This window comes from Ascaphus truei, chromosome 2 (assembly GCF_040206685.1).
Source record: "Ascaphus truei isolate aAscTru1 chromosome 2, aAscTru1.hap1, whole genome shotgun sequence".
Classification (NCBI taxonomy): Eukaryota; Metazoa; Chordata; class Amphibia; order Anura; family Ascaphidae; genus Ascaphus; species Ascaphus truei.
Window position 1 is genome coordinate 9997265 of NC_134484.1, and position 20113 is coordinate 10017377.

The 20113-nt window shown below is 49.9% G+C and overlaps 1 protein-coding gene across 3 annotated transcripts in view; it reads right to left on the reverse strand.

The window, feature by feature from the left end:
* Positions 1-6778: 6778 nt before the first annotated feature.
* LOC142475327 (uncharacterized) overlaps positions 6779-20113 on the reverse strand; it is a 45390-nt gene continuing 32055 nt past the window's right edge. For all 3 annotated transcript variants that reach the window (XM_075581257.1, XM_075581250.1, XM_075581243.1), the window contains exons 5-6: positions 11458-11648; positions 6779-8897 (exon numbers count right to left, since the gene is read on the reverse strand). In XM_075581257.1, the coding sequence (XP_075437372.1) occupies positions 7018-8897; positions 11458-11648 (2071 nt within the window). In that variant the 3' untranslated portion in view covers positions 6779-7017. The remainder of the gene's footprint in view (positions 8898-11457; positions 11649-20113) is intronic.

A 20113-nucleotide genomic window follows, 5' to 3' on the forward strand; every position in this document is an offset into this window, starting at 1 on the left:
CCCCCCACCCCCAACCCCCACCCCCACCCCCCCAACCCCCACCCACCCACCCCAACCCACCCCACCCACCCCCCCCAACCCCCCACCCCACCCAACCCCCACCCCCACACCCCCCACCACCCCCCAACCCCACCCCCCACCCCCCACCCCACCCCCACCCCCCCACCCCCCCCCCCAACCCCACCCCCACCACCCCCCCCACCCACCCCACCCCACCCCCAACCCCCCCCCACCCCCCCAACCCCACCCCACCCCCCCCCCCCAACCCCACCCCCCCACCCCCACCCACCCCCACCCCCACCACCCCACCCCCACCCACCCCAACCCCCCCCCCCACCCCCACCCCACCACCCCCCAACCCACCCCCCACCCCCACCACCCCCCAACCCACCCCCCACCCCACCCACCCCCACACCCCACCCCCACCCCCCCAACCCACCCCACCACCCCCCCCAACCCACCCCACCCACCCCCCACCCCCCCACCCACCCCCAACCCCCACCCCAACCCCCCACCCCCCCCAACCCCACCCACCCCCCACCCCACCCCACCCACCCCCAACCCCACCCACCCCACCCCCACCCACCCCAACCCCCACCCCCAACCCACCCCCCCCACCCCACCCCACCACCCCACCCCACCCACCCCCCACCCCACCCCACCCACCCCCCAACCCCCACCCACCCCCCCACCAACCCCACCCACCCCCCCACCCACCCCCACCCACCCCCACCCACCCCACCCCACCACCCCACCCACCCACCACCCCCACCCCCCCACCCCCCCACCCCACCCCCCCACCCCAACCCCCACCAACCCCACCCACCCACCCCACCACCCCCCCCAACCACCCACCACCCCACCCCCCCCAACCCACCCCACCCCACCCCACACCCCCCCAACCCACCCCACCCCCAACCCACCCCACCCAACCCCCACCACCCCACCCCACCCCCACCCCCCCACCCCACCCCCACCCCCCACCCCACCCCCCCCAACCCACCCACCCACCCCCCACCCACCCCCACCCCCACCACCCCCACACCACCCACCCCCACCCCCCCCACCAACCACCCCACCCCCCCACCCACCCCACCCAACCCCCACCCCCACACACCCCCCAACCCCACCCCCACCCACCCCCACCCCCCCCCCACCCACCCCCCAACCCACCCCCCACCCCACCCCCACCCACCCACCCCACCCACCCCCCCCACCCAACCCACCCACCCCCCCCACCCCACACCCACCCCCAACCCACCCCCCCCACCCCCCAACCCACCCCCCCACACCCCACCCCACCCACCCCCCCAACCCCACCCCACCCACCCCCCCACCCACCCCCCCCACCCCACCCCCCACCCAACCCCCCACCCCACCCCACCACCACCCCCCACCCACCCCCCCACCCACCCCCACCCCACCCCACCCACCCCCTCCCACCCCCCCACCCCAACCCCCCCCACCCCCCCCCAACCCCCACCCACCACCCCCCACACCCCCACCCACCCCACACCCCCACCCCACCCCCACCCCACCTCCACCCCACCCCCTCACCCCACCCCCCCAACCCCACCCCCCACCCACCCCACCCACCCCCCTCACCCCCTCCCACCCCCCCTCACCACCCCCCTCACCTCCCCACCCTCCCCCCTCACCCCCCCCTCACACCCCCCCTCACCCCACCCTCCCCCCCCCTCACCTCCCCACCCTCCCCCCTTCACCCCCCCCCCCCACCACCCCCCCCACCCCCACCCCCTCCACCCCCCACACCCCACCCCCTCCCTCCTCCCCCTTCACCTCCCCTCCCTCCCCCCTACACCTCCCCTCCCTCCCCCCTTCACCTCCCCCTTCACCACCCCCTTCACCTCCCCTCCCCCCACCCCTTCACCTCCCCTCCCCTCCCTCCCCTCCCTCCCCCCCTTCACCTCCCCTCCCCCCCACCCCTTCACCACCCCTCCCTCCCCTCCCTCCCCCCCTTCACCTCCCCTCCCTCCCCCCTTCACCACCCCCCTTCACCTCCCCCCCACCCCTTCACCTCCCCTCACTCCCCCCTTCACCTCCCCCCTTCACCACCTCCCCAACTCCCCTCCCTCTCCCCTTCACCTCCCCTCCCTCCTCCCCCTTCACCTCCCCTCCCTCCCCCCTACACCTCCCCTCCCTCCCCCCTTCACCTCCCCCCTTCACCACCCCCTTCACCTCCCCTCCCCCCATCCCTTCACCTCCCCTCCTCTCCCTCCCCTCCACCCCCTTCACCTCCCCTCCCCCCCACCCCTTCACCACCCCTCCCTCCCCTCCCTCCCCCCTTCACCTGCCCTCCCTCTGCTCACCTCCCTCCCCCCCATCACCCCATCACCTCCACTCCCCCCCACCCCTTCACTTCCCCTCGCTCCCCCCCCTTCACCTCCCCTCCTTCACCTCCCCTCCCTCCCCCCCTTCCCCTCCCCTCCTTCACCTCCCCTCCCTCCCCCTCTTCCCCTCCCTCCCTCCCCTCCCTCCCCCCCCTTCACTCCCACCTTCACCTTCCCCCTTTCACCTCCCCTCCCTCCCCACATTCACCTCCCCCTTCACCTCCCCCGCTTTACCTCCCCTCCCTCCCCCCCTTCACCTCCCCACCCTCCCCTTCACCTCCCCCCTCCCCCCCTTCACCTCACCCCCTCCCCCAATTGACTTCCCCCCTTCCCCCTTTCACCTTCCCTCCCCCCCTTCACCTCCCCTCCCCCTTTCACCTCCCCTCCCCCCCTTCACCTCCCCTCCCCCCTTCACCTCCCCTCCCGCCCCTTCACCTCCCCTCCCCCCTTCACCTCCCCTCCCCCCCTTAGCCTCCCCTCCCTCCCTTCACCTCCCCTCCCCCCCTCCTTCCCCCCTTCACCTCCCCTCCCCCCCTCCCCTCCCCCCTTCATCTCCCCTTCCTCCCCCTTCAACTCCCCTCCCTCCCCCTTCAACTCCCCTCCCAAACCTCACATCCCTCCCCCCTTCACCTCCCCTCCCCCCTTCACCTCTGCTCCCCCCCTTCACCTCTGCTCCCCCCTTCACCTCCCCTCCCTCCCCCCTTCAACTCCCCTCCCCCCCTTCACCTCCCCTCCCCCCCTTCACCTCCCCTCCCCCCCTTCACCTCCCCTCCCCCCCTTCACCTATTCTCCCCCCCTTCACCTCCCCTCCCCCCCCCTTCACCTCCCCTCCCCCCTTCACCTCCCCTCCCCCCCTCCCCTCCTCCCTTCACCTCCCTTCCCTCCCCCCTTCAACTCCCCTCCCAAACTTCACATCCCTCCCCCCCTTCATCTACCATCCCTCCCCCCCTTCACCTCCCCTCCCCCCTTCACCTCACCTCCCTCCCCCCCTTCACCTCCCTCCCCCCTTCACCTACCCTCACACCCCCTTCACCTCCCTCCCCACCTCCCCCCCTCACCTCCCCACCCCTCCCCCTCACCCCTTCACCTCCCCTCCCCTCCCCCCCACCCCTTCACCTCCCCTCCCCCCCACCCCTTCACCTCCCCTCTCCTCCCTCCCCCCTTCACCTCCCCTCCCTCCACCCTTCACCTCCACTCCCCCCCACCCCTTCACCTCCCCTCCCCTCCCTCCCCCCCTTCACCTCCCCTCCCTCCCCCCTTCACCTCCACTCCCCCCCACCCCTTCACCTCCCCTCCCCTCCCTCCCCCCCTTCACCTCCCCTCCCTCCCCCTTCAGCTCCACTCCCCCCCACCCCTTCCACTCCCCTCCCTCCCCTCCCTCCCCCCTTCACCTCACCCCCTTATCCTCCCCTCCTTCACCTCCCCCCCTTCACCTCCCCTCCTTCACCTCCCCTTTTTCCCCCCTTCACCACCCCCCTTTTTCCCCCCTTCACCACCCCCCCTTCATCTCCCCTCCCTTCCTCTCCCCCTTTCACCTCCCTTCCCTCCCCCCTTCACCTCCCCACCCCCCCTTCACATCCCCTTCACCTCCCCTCCCTCCCCCTTTCACCTCTCCTCCCACCTCCCCCTTCACCTCCCCTCTCCACCTCCCCCCTTCCCCCTTCACCTCCCCCCCTCCTCTCCTACACGTCCCCCCATCCCCCCTTCACCTCCCCCCTTTCCTCCCTTCACCTCCCCCTTCCCCCCATTCACCTCCCCTCCTTCACCTCCCCCCTTTCCCCCTTTTACCTCCCCCCCTTCACCTACCCCCCCTTCACCTCCCCCCTTCACCTCCCCCTACTCCCCCCCTTCACCTCCCCCCTCACCCCCTTCACCTTCCCCCCTTCACCTCCAATCCCTCCCCCCTCCCCTTCACCTCCCTCCCCCCTTCACCTCCCCTCCCTCCCCCCTTCACATCCACTCTCACCACTTCACCTCCCCTCCCTCCCCCCTTCACCTTCCCTCTCTCACCCCTTCACCTCCCCTCCCTCACCCCTTCACCTCCCCTCCCTCACACCTTCACCTCCCCTCCCACCCACCCTTCACCTCCCCTCCCTCCCATCCTTCACCTCCCCTCCCCTCCCTCTCACACTTCACCTCCCCTCACCTCCCTCCCACCCGTCACCTCCCCTCCCTCCCACCCTTCACCTCCCCTCCCTCACACCTTCACTTCCCCTCCCTCCCCCCTTTACCTCCCCTTCCACCCACCCTTCACCTCCCCTCCCTCCCATCCTTCACTCCCCTCCCCTCCCTCCCACACTTCACCTCCCCTCCCCTCCCTCCCACCCTTCACCTCCCCTCCCTCCCACCCTTCACCTCAAATCCGTCCCACCCTTCACCTCCCCTCCATCCCCCCCTTCACCCCCCCTTCCTTCCCCCCTTCGCCTATCCACCGGCCCACCCGCCTCAGCCTTTCAACCGCACACCCACCTCAGCCTTTCGACGGCCCACCCGCCTCGGCCTTTCGACGGCCCACCCGCCTCGGCCTTTCGACCCACCAACCCACCTCTGCCTTTCGACCCGCCCGCACTCCCGCCGCCTCTGCCTTTCACCCACCGCCTCACAGCCGCCGCACGCACCTGCTGCCTCCCGCTCCTGTGTACGGACATCACTGACCAGCCGCCGCCCGCACTCACAACACACCCGCCGCCTCACACCCTAGCAGGACCCCCACTCACAGCCAGCACTCACAACCCATGCGCCACCCATACTCAACGCCTCAACCCTCATCTCCGCCATCTTCTCCTTGCGATGACGTGTCGCCATGACAACAATGACGTCACACCAATGCGACGTAGCTGGAGATGAGAATCAGGAGAAGGTAAGAGGCCCCGCTCCCACCAAACTCCAAGTCGGGCACCGGCAACTATATTTCTTACCAAAAAAAGCACTATACAGTATATAAAACATTTATTTTCAATTGAGGTTATATTGCACATTTGGTCGTACTTTTTGAAGTCTCTCTATTTACATGACAAACATAATAAGATGTTTATTATCACGTTATTAAATTATATGATTTCTGTGTACTGCAGGTGCAGATAAGAACCGGTCCATTTCAGGTTATTAAACATAGGGAGATGGGATGAAAGAATTTATGTTTTTATTCTTTGCTCCCAATATATCTGGTTTATAATAAGGAGCAAAAAAAAAAGGGGGAAAAATGGAGAAGATGGAGTTAACAATTCTAGTATCAAAATAATTTCCGCTTTGGGCACCCCTGCTTCCCGAGATATTTACCTCGGAAAGGGGTGCTGGTAGCAGCTCTGGCTGGGCTAGTTGGGGTTATCAAAATGGCAGCTTATATGTCCCGTGGGCCAATAGGAAGCCGTGATGTCATCCCCTTCCGAGGTAAATATCCTGGGAAGCAGGTGATCCCTGGTGCTTCAATTAACCTGGTACAGCTCAGGAGACCCCCTGCTTCAAACCAATTAAACAAACACAAAGTGTCACCAGTTCTGCTGCTTAAAGAATAAAATGTGTCTTTAAGGAATTATATTTTCTATAGATTTACTAGAACATTCTCTGATGTGGTTTCTCTATTGCGACACATATTGTTATTGTGATAAACGTATTAATGTCGTTGAAGTTTTTGTTATCGCCCAACCGTACCCAGGCCCCAGTCAGTATAAATTGACCCAGAATGATGCTGACCAGCAATAGCACTTCAAACCCAGTCGCCATGCTGCGACAGCATAAAACACTATGTACAGTATGTATATATATATATATATATATATATATATATATATATATATATATATATATATATATATATATATATATATATGTTAAACTATACAAGGTGTTATAATTATAACACATAAGGAGGGGAGAGGGGCAGCCAATGTCCCCTAACTGTTTCCCTCTCTGCTTCTGCTCCGTCTATATATACACTGTACCTTTCATTTTCCCACCCAAACTCCCTAGCCACACCCTCCCTCTGGCCTGCCCAATCACAGCACTCTGCCCACCTCCCCAGCAGCTGCTCCTCAGCCAATCGCCTGAAACCTGTCCCACATCTGCCTGGTATCACAAAGCTCACTTTCCCGCCAAAACGGAAACCAAATCAAAACCCTGAGGTGAACGAGGGGCCCCCACAGTTCCATGCCTCCCTAGAGTCCCATGCTTCCCCAGTCCCGTGTTTCCCCAAAGTCCTGTGCCAGCACCAGTCCAGTGCCCCCTCCCCCACGTGCTCCCCCAAAGTCCAATCCCCCTCACAGTCCTGTGCCCCCCCCCCTAATCCAATCCCTCCCCACAGTCCCGTGTCCCCCACAGGGTCTGTCTGAACACCGGTGGCTATTTGATCGTGGTGAAACGGCCATGACAAAATGTCCCATTCCGCAGCTACAATAAGTGAGACTAGACAGCTTTAGCATAATGGGGAACACGCATTTTATTAAAACCAACAGCATGGACATATACAACATTTAACTTTAAATAAAACTACAATGGGGATTATGTAAATAACCTGCTTTTAAAAAGTTATAACTTATCCTTTTAAAATGCTTATTTTATACATAATAAAGTAGTCACTTTTCAATATAATTTAGCGAAACACAGATTCTAAGCCCTCGCTCAGGCAAACCCCATATATTAAGCACGTTTGCACTTATATGTGAGCGTGTTATCCCTCAAAATGAGAGAGATGTCTCTCCCCTGTGTGTGTCCTCTTGTGTTTCCTCAGGTTGGATAAGACACTAAATCCCTTCCCACATTCCCCACATACATACGGTCTCTCCCCTGTGTGTGTCCTCTTGTGTGGGATCAGGTGGGATATCTGACTAAATCCCTTCCCACATTCCCCACATACATACGGTCTCTCCCCTGTGTGTGTCCTCTTGTGTCTGATCAGGCTGGATAAGTCACTAAATCCCTTCCCACATTCCCCACATACGTGCGGTCTTTCCCCTGTGTGTGTCCTCTTGTGTGTGTTCAGGTGGGATAAGACACTAAATCCCTTCCCACATTCCCCACATACATACGGTCTCTCCCCTGTGTGTGTCCTCTTGTGTAGATTTAGGCTGGATAAGTCACAAAATCCCTTCCCACATTCCCCACATACATACGGTCTCTCCCCTGTGTGTGTCCTCTTGTGTTTCCTCAGGCTGGATAACTGACTAAATCCCTTCCCACATTCCCCACATACATACGGTCTCTCCCCTGTGTGTGTCCTCTTGTGTGGGATCAGGTGGTATAAGTGACTAAATCCCTTCCCACATTCCTCACATACATGCGGTCTCTCCCCTGTGTGTGTCCTCTTGTGTAGGTTCAGGCTGGATAAGACACTGAATCCCTTCCCACATTCCCCACATACATACGGTCTCTCCCCTGTGTGTGTCCTCTTGTGTGGGATCAGGTGGGATAAGTGAATAAATCCCTTCCCACATTCCCCACATACATGCGGTCTCTCCCCTGTGTGTGTCCTCTTGTGTCTGATCAGGCTGGCTAAGACACTAAATCCCTTCCCACATTCCCCACATACATACGGTCTCTCCCCTGTGTGTGTCCTCTCGTGTGTGTTCAGGTTGGATAACTGACTAAATCCCTTCCCACATTCCCCACATACATGCGGTCTCTCCCCTGTGTGTGTCCTCATGTGTAGGTTCAGGTTGGATATGTGACTAAATCCCTTCCCACATTCCCCACATACATGCGGTCTCTCCCCTGTGTGTGTCCTCTTGTGTAGGTTCAGGTTGGATAAGTGACTAAATCCCTTCCCACATTCCCCACATACATACGGTCTCTCCCCTGTGTGTGTCCTCGTGTGTTTCCTCAGGCTGGATAAGTGACTAAATCCCTTCCCACATTCCCCACATACATACGGTCTCTCCCCTGTGTGTGTCCTCGTGTGTTTCCTCAGGCTGGATAAGTCACTAAATCCCTTCCCACATTCCCCACATACATGCAGTCTCTCCCCTGTGTGTGTCCTCATGTGTCTGATCAGGCTGGATAAGTCACTAAATCCCTTCCCACATTCCCCACATACGTGCGGTCTTTCCCCTGTGTGTGTCCTCTTGTGTTTCCTCAGGCTGGATAAGTCACTAAATCCCTTCCCACATTCCCCACATACATACGGTCTCTCCCCTGTGTGTGTACTCTTATGTGTGTTCAGGCTGCATAAGTCACTAAATCCCTTCCCACATTCCCCACATACATGCGGTCTCTCCCCTGTGCGTGTCCTCTTGTGGTCTAATAACAAAGTCTGACTCTTCCCACTTTCTCTAAGCTCTTTTCCTTTGGCACCTTCTAATATATTTCCATTTGAATGAGAAGCAGTTACATTGTTTATAAATAGCGATGACTGGTTGAAAGTTGCATTTTCTGACATAGTTATTGGAATGCTGCTTTCTAATCGATTCTCTAATCTGGAAGCTTCTTCTGTCCTCATCTTTTCCATATACACATTTGGGTGTTTGAACTTCAGATGTCTGAGGAGGTAATCTTGACTGCTAAAAGCAGCCTTGCAGTGTTGGCATGGGTGGGGTATTTGTGCTGGTCTTTGTACTAGACGAGAGACAAAAAAAATCCCTGTTACACAAACTGTTTACAAAGGGTCATGAAGGAGACGTAAAGAGGTATATCACAAACAGTTTAGGATGAAAGTGAACTGTAAAAGTACATTGCAAAGCCCAACATGTGCAGCATTAGGGCCGGGAGAGTATATGTACATTGCAAAGCCCAACATGTGCAGCAATAGGGCCGGGAGAGTAGATGTACATTGCAAAGCACATGTGCAGCATTAGGGCAGGGAGAGTAGATGTACATTGCAAAGCACATGTGCAGCATTAGGGCCGGGAGAGTAGATGTACATTGCAAAGCCCATGTGCAGCATTAGGGCCGGGAGAGTAGATGTACATTGCAAAGCCCATGTGCAGCATTAGGGCCGGGAGAGTAGATGTACATTGCAAAGCCCAACATGTGCAGCATTAGGGCTGGGAGAGTAGATGTACATTGCAAAGCCCAACATGTGCAGCATTAGGGCCGGGAGAGTAGATGTACATTGCAAAGCCCAACATGTGCAGCATTAGGGCCGGGAGAGTAGATGTACATTGCAAAGCACATGTGCAGCATTAGGGCCGGGAGAGTAGATGTACATTGCAAAGCCCAACATGTGCAGCATTAGAGCCGGGAGAGTAGATGTACATTGCAAAGCACATGTGCAGCATTAGGGCCGGGAGAGTAGATGTACATTGCAAAGCACATGTGCAGCATTAGGGCCGGGAGAGTAGATGTACATTGCAAAGCCCAACATGTGCAGCATTAGGGCCGGGAGAGTAGATGTACATTGCAAAGCACAACATGTGCAGCAGTAGGGCAGGGAGATTAGATGTAGTGGATCATACATTTAAAGTGAATCATAATATTTAAAGATTTAAAAGGAAGTGTCACTAGATGCAAAACACCATTTAAAGTGACACAAATCCTTAGACAGATAGTAAGTCGATAGTTTCAGATGTGAAGACATCATTAAAAATTGCTTGTACAATGAATAGAATACGTGTCTCAGTAGGTGCTCAGATATCAGTCACCGGGTGTTCCTGTTACCGTTCCATGTACCAGGTCTCTAATAGTTATAGGATGACCCAACTTTCTGCTAAATCTCCATTGTTAAAGCAGAAAACAAATACCTAATTATTGTATTTTACATCACAGATGTTATTCAGACTTAATTAAGCTATACTAATATCATCCAGTGAGTTCCAGAACTGTGTTAGTTATTTAATAATTGTTGATGTTTTTTTTTAAGGAAACAGGGAGTCTGTACTTCTGCTACTGTTTGCTCATTTGCATATCATTTCACAGAATCCCTTGCTGCAGTGGAAGTGCTGTGTGCTGGGTGATAATGGTGAAAGACGGGATTGCAGACCTGTCAAAGACATGTGAACGTGCATACAGTAATATTTCCATTTGTTATATGTGTTACTGTGGAGGGTTTTTGTCACTTTTTTTTACCCACCATAACTTTACTAAGTGTGGTGAAACATACGTACGTAAAGTTATGGTGGGTACGTGTTTATTATAATGCAATGTTTGTATGGAGGAGAATCAGTAGCGTGTGTGTGTGTGTGTGTGTGTGTGGTGTGTGTGTGTGCTTGTGGTGGGGGCAACGAAAAATTGTGGAATGTGATTCCAAAAAAGGAATGTGATTTGCTCCCTTTAAGGTGACGCCCCAGCACCCAGAAAAAGGTCTTCATCACATAGTACATCCACCAACTCTCTTCATGACCTTAGCGGTTAGCCACTGAGATAATGAAGGGCGGTTATAAATGTATTTTAATATTGTTGATGTATTTTTGTGTTACTGGGTTAACATTTATTGCCAATGTGGATATGTGGGCCCCCCATTGAGAGGACCTAGTAATCCACAGTGATAATCAATGGTTTCATGTGTAAAATGTATTTTGAATGTTCTTTATTGTTTTGTTTTAAATGTGTAATTTTTTTATGTTAATGTCTAAAACCACATTTGTGGTCAGCTAGTCATGGAAACCGATAACTAGTTATTAAACAGTGGACTACTAAGGGGTTAATATTTTCTGTAATGTATTATAATAACAATGTTATCATCTCTTTCAGGTTGGTTTAGCTTATCTGGCCTATGTATACAGTAAAATGACCAGTACATTGCCCAGTATATGCATAGGAAAGACAGGGCTAACGTCAGCCTGGAGCAGGTGTTAAAATATTTGCGGTATTTCTGGCGTTCTTCCCATTCTGATAAATATCGGAACTTGATGTATGGCAGTGTTTCCCTAAAAATGAGGTATAATGCCTGGCTTTTATTGGATCCGATGCTTTTAACGGGTCCGGTAAAAGGTGCTTTATTTTTGGTGGTTCAACACACTGATGTATCACACAATAAAAAGAAGGCACTTTTTGGGGGGCGTTAATACAGCATTTTAGGTTACCGCAGCTTGATGTATCCGGCCCTTTGACTCAAGTCAGGTTTAGTGATTTTAAGTTCTAGTTGACTCATAATGGTAAATGCAGATCTATCAATATTTGCAATTTAATATCAGTAAAAAGACAAGAGAGATGTAAAAAAAAACACATTCCTGATTACCTATTGCTGGCGTGTTACTTTTCCACAGCGTACCCCACTTGATACCAAGCTCTTTGCCATATTCATCTCCATACCAGGCAAGGAGCTCTGTGTGTGGGGGGAGGTCTGTGCAGGTTCTGTAATAGATTTTCCTGTGGTACTGGAACGCCACAAGGTTCTGTTCTTCCTCGTTTCTCGCACAATTTACAAACCTAAAATTGGGAAAGTTAGTGAGGGCTCAAAGTTATGTCGATTTTATAAAGGAAGAGCAGAAAAAAGATACAAGTTGTTAATAATGTGACGACTTTTCTTTCTTCTCTAGTTTTTGAAAAAGAAGTTAATGGAGACCAATGTATATACGACGTCTCACTTGTATGAACCCACATGGGAATCACAGGCCACTGACTACTTTCTCATTCCTTAAAAAAAGCAAAAAAATACTGCTGTAATAAAAAGTCCCCGACAAGATGACACTAGGGCCTCAAGGGTGAGTTCTCTTCCAGTGGAACTAAATAGAAAGTGAGGTTGATGTAACAAGGTGTTGTACAGTCGCAGGAATGTGTTCCATTAGCAACCTGACCTTATAACATGCCCTGGACTGATATGGAAACTGGACTATAGAAAAAGCATTGAGCCAAAGTCTAATGAGGTAACAGTGTTGGTTTGAGCTTGAATAAGAAAAAATAAAACTGAAGAAGTTGAACCAGTTCCTGTAAGAGAAATCTAACATTATGCTCAAGTGCAGGGTCATGAACATATATGATCAAATACAAATTCAGAAATGCAGCTTAAAGCTTAAAAAGAATAAGTATGAAAAGGTCTCATGCAAGTATTCCCCTGTGGAAGGCAGGCATAACCTTGAAGTCTCTGATTAAGGGATGGAGGGCATCATAGTATTAAAGCAGGAGAATAAAATGGTAAGAGCGCACATGAAGTCTTACTTCCATCCTTTTCCATAGTGTCTCCTCACCTCTGTCTGAACATTGTTTGAACAGGCTGTGTAAGGCTACATACAGGTAGCAATGGTGCTGAACAAGGCAGTGAGGAGAAGACAGGAGTGAGGGGAGAGGTATAAAGAACAGCTGTGATCACATGCTCATTGCCATTTACTTTGGTGGCTGTTAAAGTGCAATTGGGGCTATTGCACTCTAGTGAATCTAGTGTTTGGTAAACAGAGGAGGCAAAGTGTATAAGGAAAAATAGCCACTTGCAAATCAGTACCTGGGAGGCAAATAAAGGGTGTGGGAGGAAGGGGGATACAGAACACAAACAGCAATGTGAACACAGTAAGACAAACCATGTGAGATGGGTAACTCTTCTCTTGTTGGGGTATTGGGGAAATAAGTTGACAAGCTGTTTAATTAATAAATGAAATGAATATTTCTGTTCTTCAGTAGGTTCGGGACATTTAGCTAGGATTTAGTAGGACAATAAGTGATGGTTATGGGCACTTAGCGTAATAGTCTGGGGAATATAGATTTGGCATTAGCTGCCCAGTAAAGTAGTGTACTGTAGGTGACATACAACATATAACACAACATATATCAGCTGAGAAACAGATAGGTGAAATTTACCAATAAAAACATTTAATAACAATTCATAACAATCATAGACATAAAAAACATGTGGACAGAATAAAATAAAAGTTGATTAGAGCACACTGCAGCACCGATGGTATCAGATGTAATGCCTACTCACCAGATGGTAAAAGTAAGCAGGCAGTAAATATATTAGAGAGTATCCCCTCTCGATGCTGTAAGCTGTGTCCTGCTCCCGGGTGTCTCCGGTGGTGTGTGTACGTCAGCCTGTGTGCAGGACCTAACACGATGCACTGGAAGGGACGTGCAGCTATTCCGGAACGGCAGAAGCAGATTCGGCTCTCCGTCACAAGCGGCAAACTAGCTGGATAGCAGCAAACGCAGATTCGTCTGTTGAGTGGAGGGAATTGCCAAATACAAAGGTGCTGAGGTGCTGGAATCGCCACCCTACGCGTTTCGAAAGCTAACCGCTTTCTTCCTCAGGGGTATATGATATTAAAAGTCCATAAAAGTCTCTTAAATAGAGTGTCCGTAATTAATTGAATTATTTTCACCTGCAGACTTATGCACATGCACAGAAGAACAAATGAGGTAGTTCATGGGCAATATGGTATAATCAAGCACATGCGCAGTGAGATAATACATGTTGATGTTAAATTGTGCTGCTGCGGTCTGAATACTCAGCTGATACAGACAAAGACATACAAATAACAATTACATGACTATCTAATGCAAAACTACAATGTGATAATGAAATAGTGGTTAATATAAATATATAATACATGTGTACAGTATACTCTAACTAATTGAAAAATAAATATATCAACTATTTTGTATGTGTTTCGTTGAATAATCAAAAAATAATCCTAAAATAATCTACAATAAGTGATAATATGACTATGTGAGTGTTAACTTACTTTATCAAAAGAATAATGATGATACAGTGATAGGTGCTAATGTGTGAGCTTAGTATAAATATATTGGTGCTAAAGACAGTGAAATATATATAATTACAATTATTAATATTTGTATCTTGTATAGAGGAGTATCATGCTGGAACAACAATAAATGTAATATACAATATAATGAACAAAATATATTGGAAAATAAATGAATAAATTGCAGATAATGACACCATACAAACGAAGCATACCTAATTCGTGCAAATTTAGCCAACCAGAAAAGCCCTAAGATTGAAGTCCACGTTTAAGCCCATTGGGGATAGGGTACGTAACTCATAAATCCAAAAGGATTCCCTCCTCCCCAACAGGCTTGCAGTATTTCCTCCTCTCCAATGTGGAGTAATGCTTTCTATTGCTGTACATTTAAGACCTTTGGAGTCCTGATTGTGCACTTGAAGAAAATGATTTGATACGCTGTGTGTGATTAAACCGGTTTTGATATTATATACGTGTTATATAGCTTTAGCGGTCATACCCACATACTGCAGCCCACATGGACATTCAAGCAAATAAATAACAAAATAACTATTACACGTGATATGTTGTTTGATTTTGTAGTTTTTATGAGTAATGTTAGATTTAAATTCAGATTTTTTACTACTGTAACGGGTATTCCACCCCACCCAATCGCATATATAGTGTGGGTGAGTAGAACATGTGGTGTTACCGGTGTGGTGCGTATACCTGCAGGCTCACAGGAGGTCTGAGCCTCCGCTAATGAGAGCCTGGGGTGAATCCTCTCGAACGGATCTTCTTTCAGCGCCTCCACCTATGTAGGATTCTAGGGAAGTGTAGAATGACCCTAACATAGGAACCCACTCAGAAACCACACACACAGTGATTATATAACTAATGACTTTACTAACAAAGAATAATAACCTGTGTCCCTATAACATTGACGTCTCGCAGGACGATTCCCCGGCACCAGGTAAGCCCACCCAGTGTCCCAAGAACCCCACCCAATGTCCCGTACTCCTACAGAGATAGTCAATGGGTGACTGCGCAGTCACTAAGAACCTCTAGGCCTGTTGGTGCACATATGATGGTATAATACCTGCCGAGCACTCCGGTGCTCGGGTCAGCAACAATCTTCTCAAAGGATCAGTCGGGCGATGCCTCCTTCTGATCCTTCAACCGCACTCCTTGTACGTGGACCGCTAGAGCGGTCCCACTCCGGAACAGTCTCTGTGGACCCCAACGTGGGTCCAACCGCTTCACGGGAACAGCAATACTTCTCTGTGTCCCTACCTATATAAGGGGCACGTGCTGCACTATAGGCCGTCCCTATAATACAGCAACCTATGGTGGCTTGGGATACTCCTATGGGCCTAAAGGGTTAGGACCTGTCCCACTCCCCTAACTACCCATGTCCCTTCAGCCTCACTAACGCTAACAGCCAACGTGCTGTGCAACAAGGTGCCTGCCTGTCAGACCTCACAGCACTGCCCGCTGTGACTCTGACAAGGCAGCACTCTAAACTAGGGCAGCGTCTCTCTCTACTAAGGGCAGCATCCCTCTCTAGGGCCTCCCTAAGCAATTACCCACTAGTCTCCGAATTACTTTCTACCTACTGGAGTGACAGGGTCCCTTACTCTAAGGCAGTCCCTGGCAACACTCCTATCTTAGGGTAACTCAGCTATCTTGGACCAAGGGGGTGCTGGCCTAATACAGGGGATCCCTCTCTCCTGCACCCTACCTCCTTCCCTTGTCTGCTCCTTCCTCTGACTTTGCTCTGACTGACTACGCAGCTCTCTGCCCGCGAAATGTATCCAATCTATCCAGGGCAGTCCTGCAGCCCTATTGGCTCCTATGAGGCACCTGGTGCCTCCCTCGCTAGGCACTATGGGAATTGTAGTCCCGGGACACCTATAAACACATTGGGGCCGCGTGCATGCCTTCCCTCTGCCTACACTAACCCCTAATGGCCGCCGCAACCTATCCTGCGCCTTCTCTACTCTCGCGCGACTCTCCTGCGCTTTCCCTGCCCTCACGCAACTGCTCCCTTGTGCTAGGGTTCTCCCTGCGCATGCGCGAGCTATCTGGGCCGCTGGGGACTCACTGCGCATGCGCGACCCGGCGCAACATGGCGGCGCCCTATCCGCCTGGCTCGGGGAGCGCCGGGAGCCCTGAGACGCGCGTGCGGCCTTGGCAATTGGCCGCACGGGTCCCCGGCAACCCCCGAGCCGGGACCTGACCGCCCTCTCCCCTGCCATCGCCGAACGGAGCCGCCATTGGACGCGGCGGCCCCCGCGATCGGCAGTCAGGTGAGGGGGGCGCTGGAGTTCTGGGGAGACCTGGCTACACTACTATACTTACATGCAGTGCATCTATTGCAAATGAAGTATCCTCCACAGAGTGCCATTCTACGATGGATAGGTTGCAGCGATGGACAGCTAGGTGCCAGTCTCTGTCCTATATTGGGAGCTTTAGTGAATATAATGTGTGGACGCTCTGGTAGAATACCTTCTAATTCTTTGTCTTTTTTTAGTATAGGCCAATATTTTTTAAAGATCTTACGTATGTTGGGGGCCATTTGATTAAATTGAGTTATAAATGACAAATTGTTTGTTTTGTTGGAATGTTTATTTTTGTACTGCAAAAGACTGGTTCTGTCCATCGCTGCAACCTCGGCAATGGTCCTATCTAAATCCTGTGGAGAATACTTCCTTTCCAGGAACTTATTTTTAAGATCCTTGGCCTGGTTATTAAATGTTTCCAGTTGTGAACTATTTCTTTTTAATCGAATAAATTGGCCTTTTGGTATATTTTTAACCCATGTAGGGTTGTGGTGACTCTGTGCATGCAGATAATTATTAGATTGAACCGGTTTGAAATATGTGCTAGTGTGAATGCAATTGTTTACAATGGTTATCTCTAAATCTAGGAACTCTATTTTAGATGGACTAGTGACGAATGTACACCACCGGAGACACCCGGGAGCAGGAAGCAGCTTACAGCATCGAGAGGGGATACTCTCTAATATATCCACTGCCTGCTTACTTTTACCATCTGGTGAGTAGGCATTACATCTGATACCATCGGTGCTGCAGTGTGCTCTAATCAACTTTTATTTTATTCTGTCCACATGTTTTTTATGTCTATGATTGTTATGAATTGTTATTAAATGTTTTTATTGGTAAATTTCACCTATCTGTTTCTCAGCTGATATATGTTGTGTTATATGTTGTGTGTCCCTTATATACACAGTATTATGCTATGTGTTGTGCTTTCTTCTTTTTAGGTGAAGAGCCTCTAGAGAGGAGAGATGGAGCACAGCGCCGGGACAAAAAAGCAGGATCCACCACACCATAGGTTAATCTAATTTATTGGTATATAGGGGGACACCATAAAACCGGCAACCACTACTCTGACGCGTTTCGGGCTGAGCCCTTTGTCAAAGAGCTCCATCTCTCCTCTCTAGAGGCTCTTCACCTATACTCTGCAATCAAGCTGGAAGCACGCCTGCATGGATTCCTTACTGAGATACAGCACTCTACAATCAAGCAAGTGAGTGGACTATTACATTTGAATTGTTCCTTGATTATGTCAACTAATACTGTTCTGTGACTTTGTGAGTGTGGTAGGAGAAAAGGGAACTCTCAGTCTTTGGTGTTATGTTCCCCTGATACCCTATAAATCCCACTCTATACATTTGCAGCCTTAGGGTGGTCACATTTTGTGAACAGATTTAATGGTTGACTATGGTTATCAAGTTTAATGGAACACTATTAACTCCACTTATATTTCAAGATTAAGGAATATACATCCGAGCATATGGGACTTATTATTATATAATACCTGTGAATATATCTGTTGCACCACTTGGACTACAAAAGTCCCATTTTCTATCTTTCTTCTTTTTAAGCACACCTTGAGGAGCTACGCCAGACCCATCAACAGGCTCGGTTTTTATATATCCTTTATATATTTATTTTAGGCGCCTATAGATACATATTCCCTTCCATGCTATTGTTCTGACCAGGGGGTCAGTTTTTTGTATCACCAGGCAGCCCCCTATGTGTGATCTATTGTTAACACATGGGGTTTTAACACAAAGTGTAAATATCATTGCTTATTGGTTAGTGCTACCTTTTCTGTTGTTTTTATGTGATTTTCCTCCCCTTAGGTTAGCAGCTTTCCAGGTCAAAAATGTCTCAATTGTTTGCTCAGAGAGTCAGTAGAAATATAGATATTAATAGCATATTTTCAGATGAAGAAATCCCCATTGTGGTTGATACTGCTCCAAATGATATGCAAGAAATGGCTGACAAATTAGAAAAATTACTTATTAATGAAAATAAGCAATTGTGGGATGCGATTACCATCGAGAAATATATAGAACAAAAACACATTCCCCGAGGTCTGCGGCTATTTAAAAAGCCTACTACTGACTTCCAGAGCGAAGCATTTATTCTCGAGTGAAATCGCATTCTTGATAATTGCTCATTCGAGCTAATGCGTTTACTAATATCTAAACGTAAGATTTGCCTTCAGACATTGGATAAAGAAATTAACGATATGAAGGGATATTTTGATAAATATAAGGATAATAGTGAACTACCTATGCTAGAAACCAGAATTAAAAACAAAATGGATAAATTGCAGAAGGACACCATCACTTCGAAACAAATAAAGTTTCAGAGAGATAAAACCGATTATATAACTGGATGTTATAGAAATTGGAAAAAACCCAAACATGAAATTGATAAATATAGATCAAATAAAGACTTTTCTCACAAAATACCATCTACCTATAGGAGAACCATTGTAAGTACTAAAGAAACATCCTCTGATCCTGTGCAATTTATAGCCCCCAAAACTCTAAGGAGACCACATACACCATCTACAAACAAATTGGGTACCGGTAATAAGCCCAAGATTTCTGCCCCCCCTGTTCCTCCTACTCCATTAGTCCACATACCAGGGAATGATGTTAACAATATATTTGATCAATATCATCACCAAAATAAATACCAACCCCTCATTGATCTAGATAGGGAACAACATCTTTCCAGTCACAGCCATGAGGAAGAGAAGACTACATTCTCTTTTTTAGACTGGGGACATACGAGGGAACCCAAACATGCAAGAGAAGCAATAAGAGATCTATTGGGAAAAGAGAATTTTATAAAGGATAACAGAAAAAGAAAAAACACCTTAGAGGAACGAGAGGAGGGAGAAAAATTGGGCAAGGTACTGAAACATTAAATAAAAACACATATAATAATATTTTTAATATAAGTCATTATCCAATTTCAATCAAAGAAAATAAATTGTTATCCAAGGGACTATCCTTTGCCCCCGTCACAGGGCCTGATAGTTTCAAGCTATTCGTAGACGTCCAACGCTATGTACGTAAATTATGTCTCAAGAAATATTTCCAAAGAGATGCTTTGTCTAAAATTGATTCTAATACTAACTTACCAATTAACGCCACCACATCTATTTTCAAAAATCCCTCAACTTTTTATCCCAAGTTTGTAAGTGGTCCTTTCATAGATACTTTTGCCCAAATAGTGACTGACGACTTAGAGACCCAAAGTCCTAATTTCAAAATTAAAACAGACAATCTAAGCAAAGATGAAAAATTGACCCTATGTGCACTTGAAGAAAATGATACTATCATTATAAAACCGGCTGATAAAGGGGTGGGGGGATGGTAATAATGGACAAATCCTATTATATTGAGGAGTCGTTGAGAATTTTAGGTGATAGGTCCACTTACCAACTCCTCCCCTCAAATCCAACTACACAGTATCAGCAAAAATTATTCAATTATCTCACATTAGGTTTGGATCAACATTTAATCACAAAACAGGAATTTGATTTTCTTTACAATAATTATCCCAAATTACCTCTTTTTTACATAATACTCAAAATACATAAAAACATAGAATTTCCCCCTGGTCGCCCCATCATTTCGGGCATTCAATCTTTAACATCACATTTATCCCAGTACATTGATAGACAGTTGCAACAGTATGTAGTGCAACTACCTTCATATCTAAGAGATACTACCCACATACAGCAGACCCTACAGGACATTCAATGGCAACCTCATTATTATTTTGTAACAGCAGACGTTAACTCCTTATACACCATAATTAATCATGAACAAGGATGTGAAGCAGTTTTGAACATCTTAAATAATGATCCGTCTATTTCAAAAGATTATAA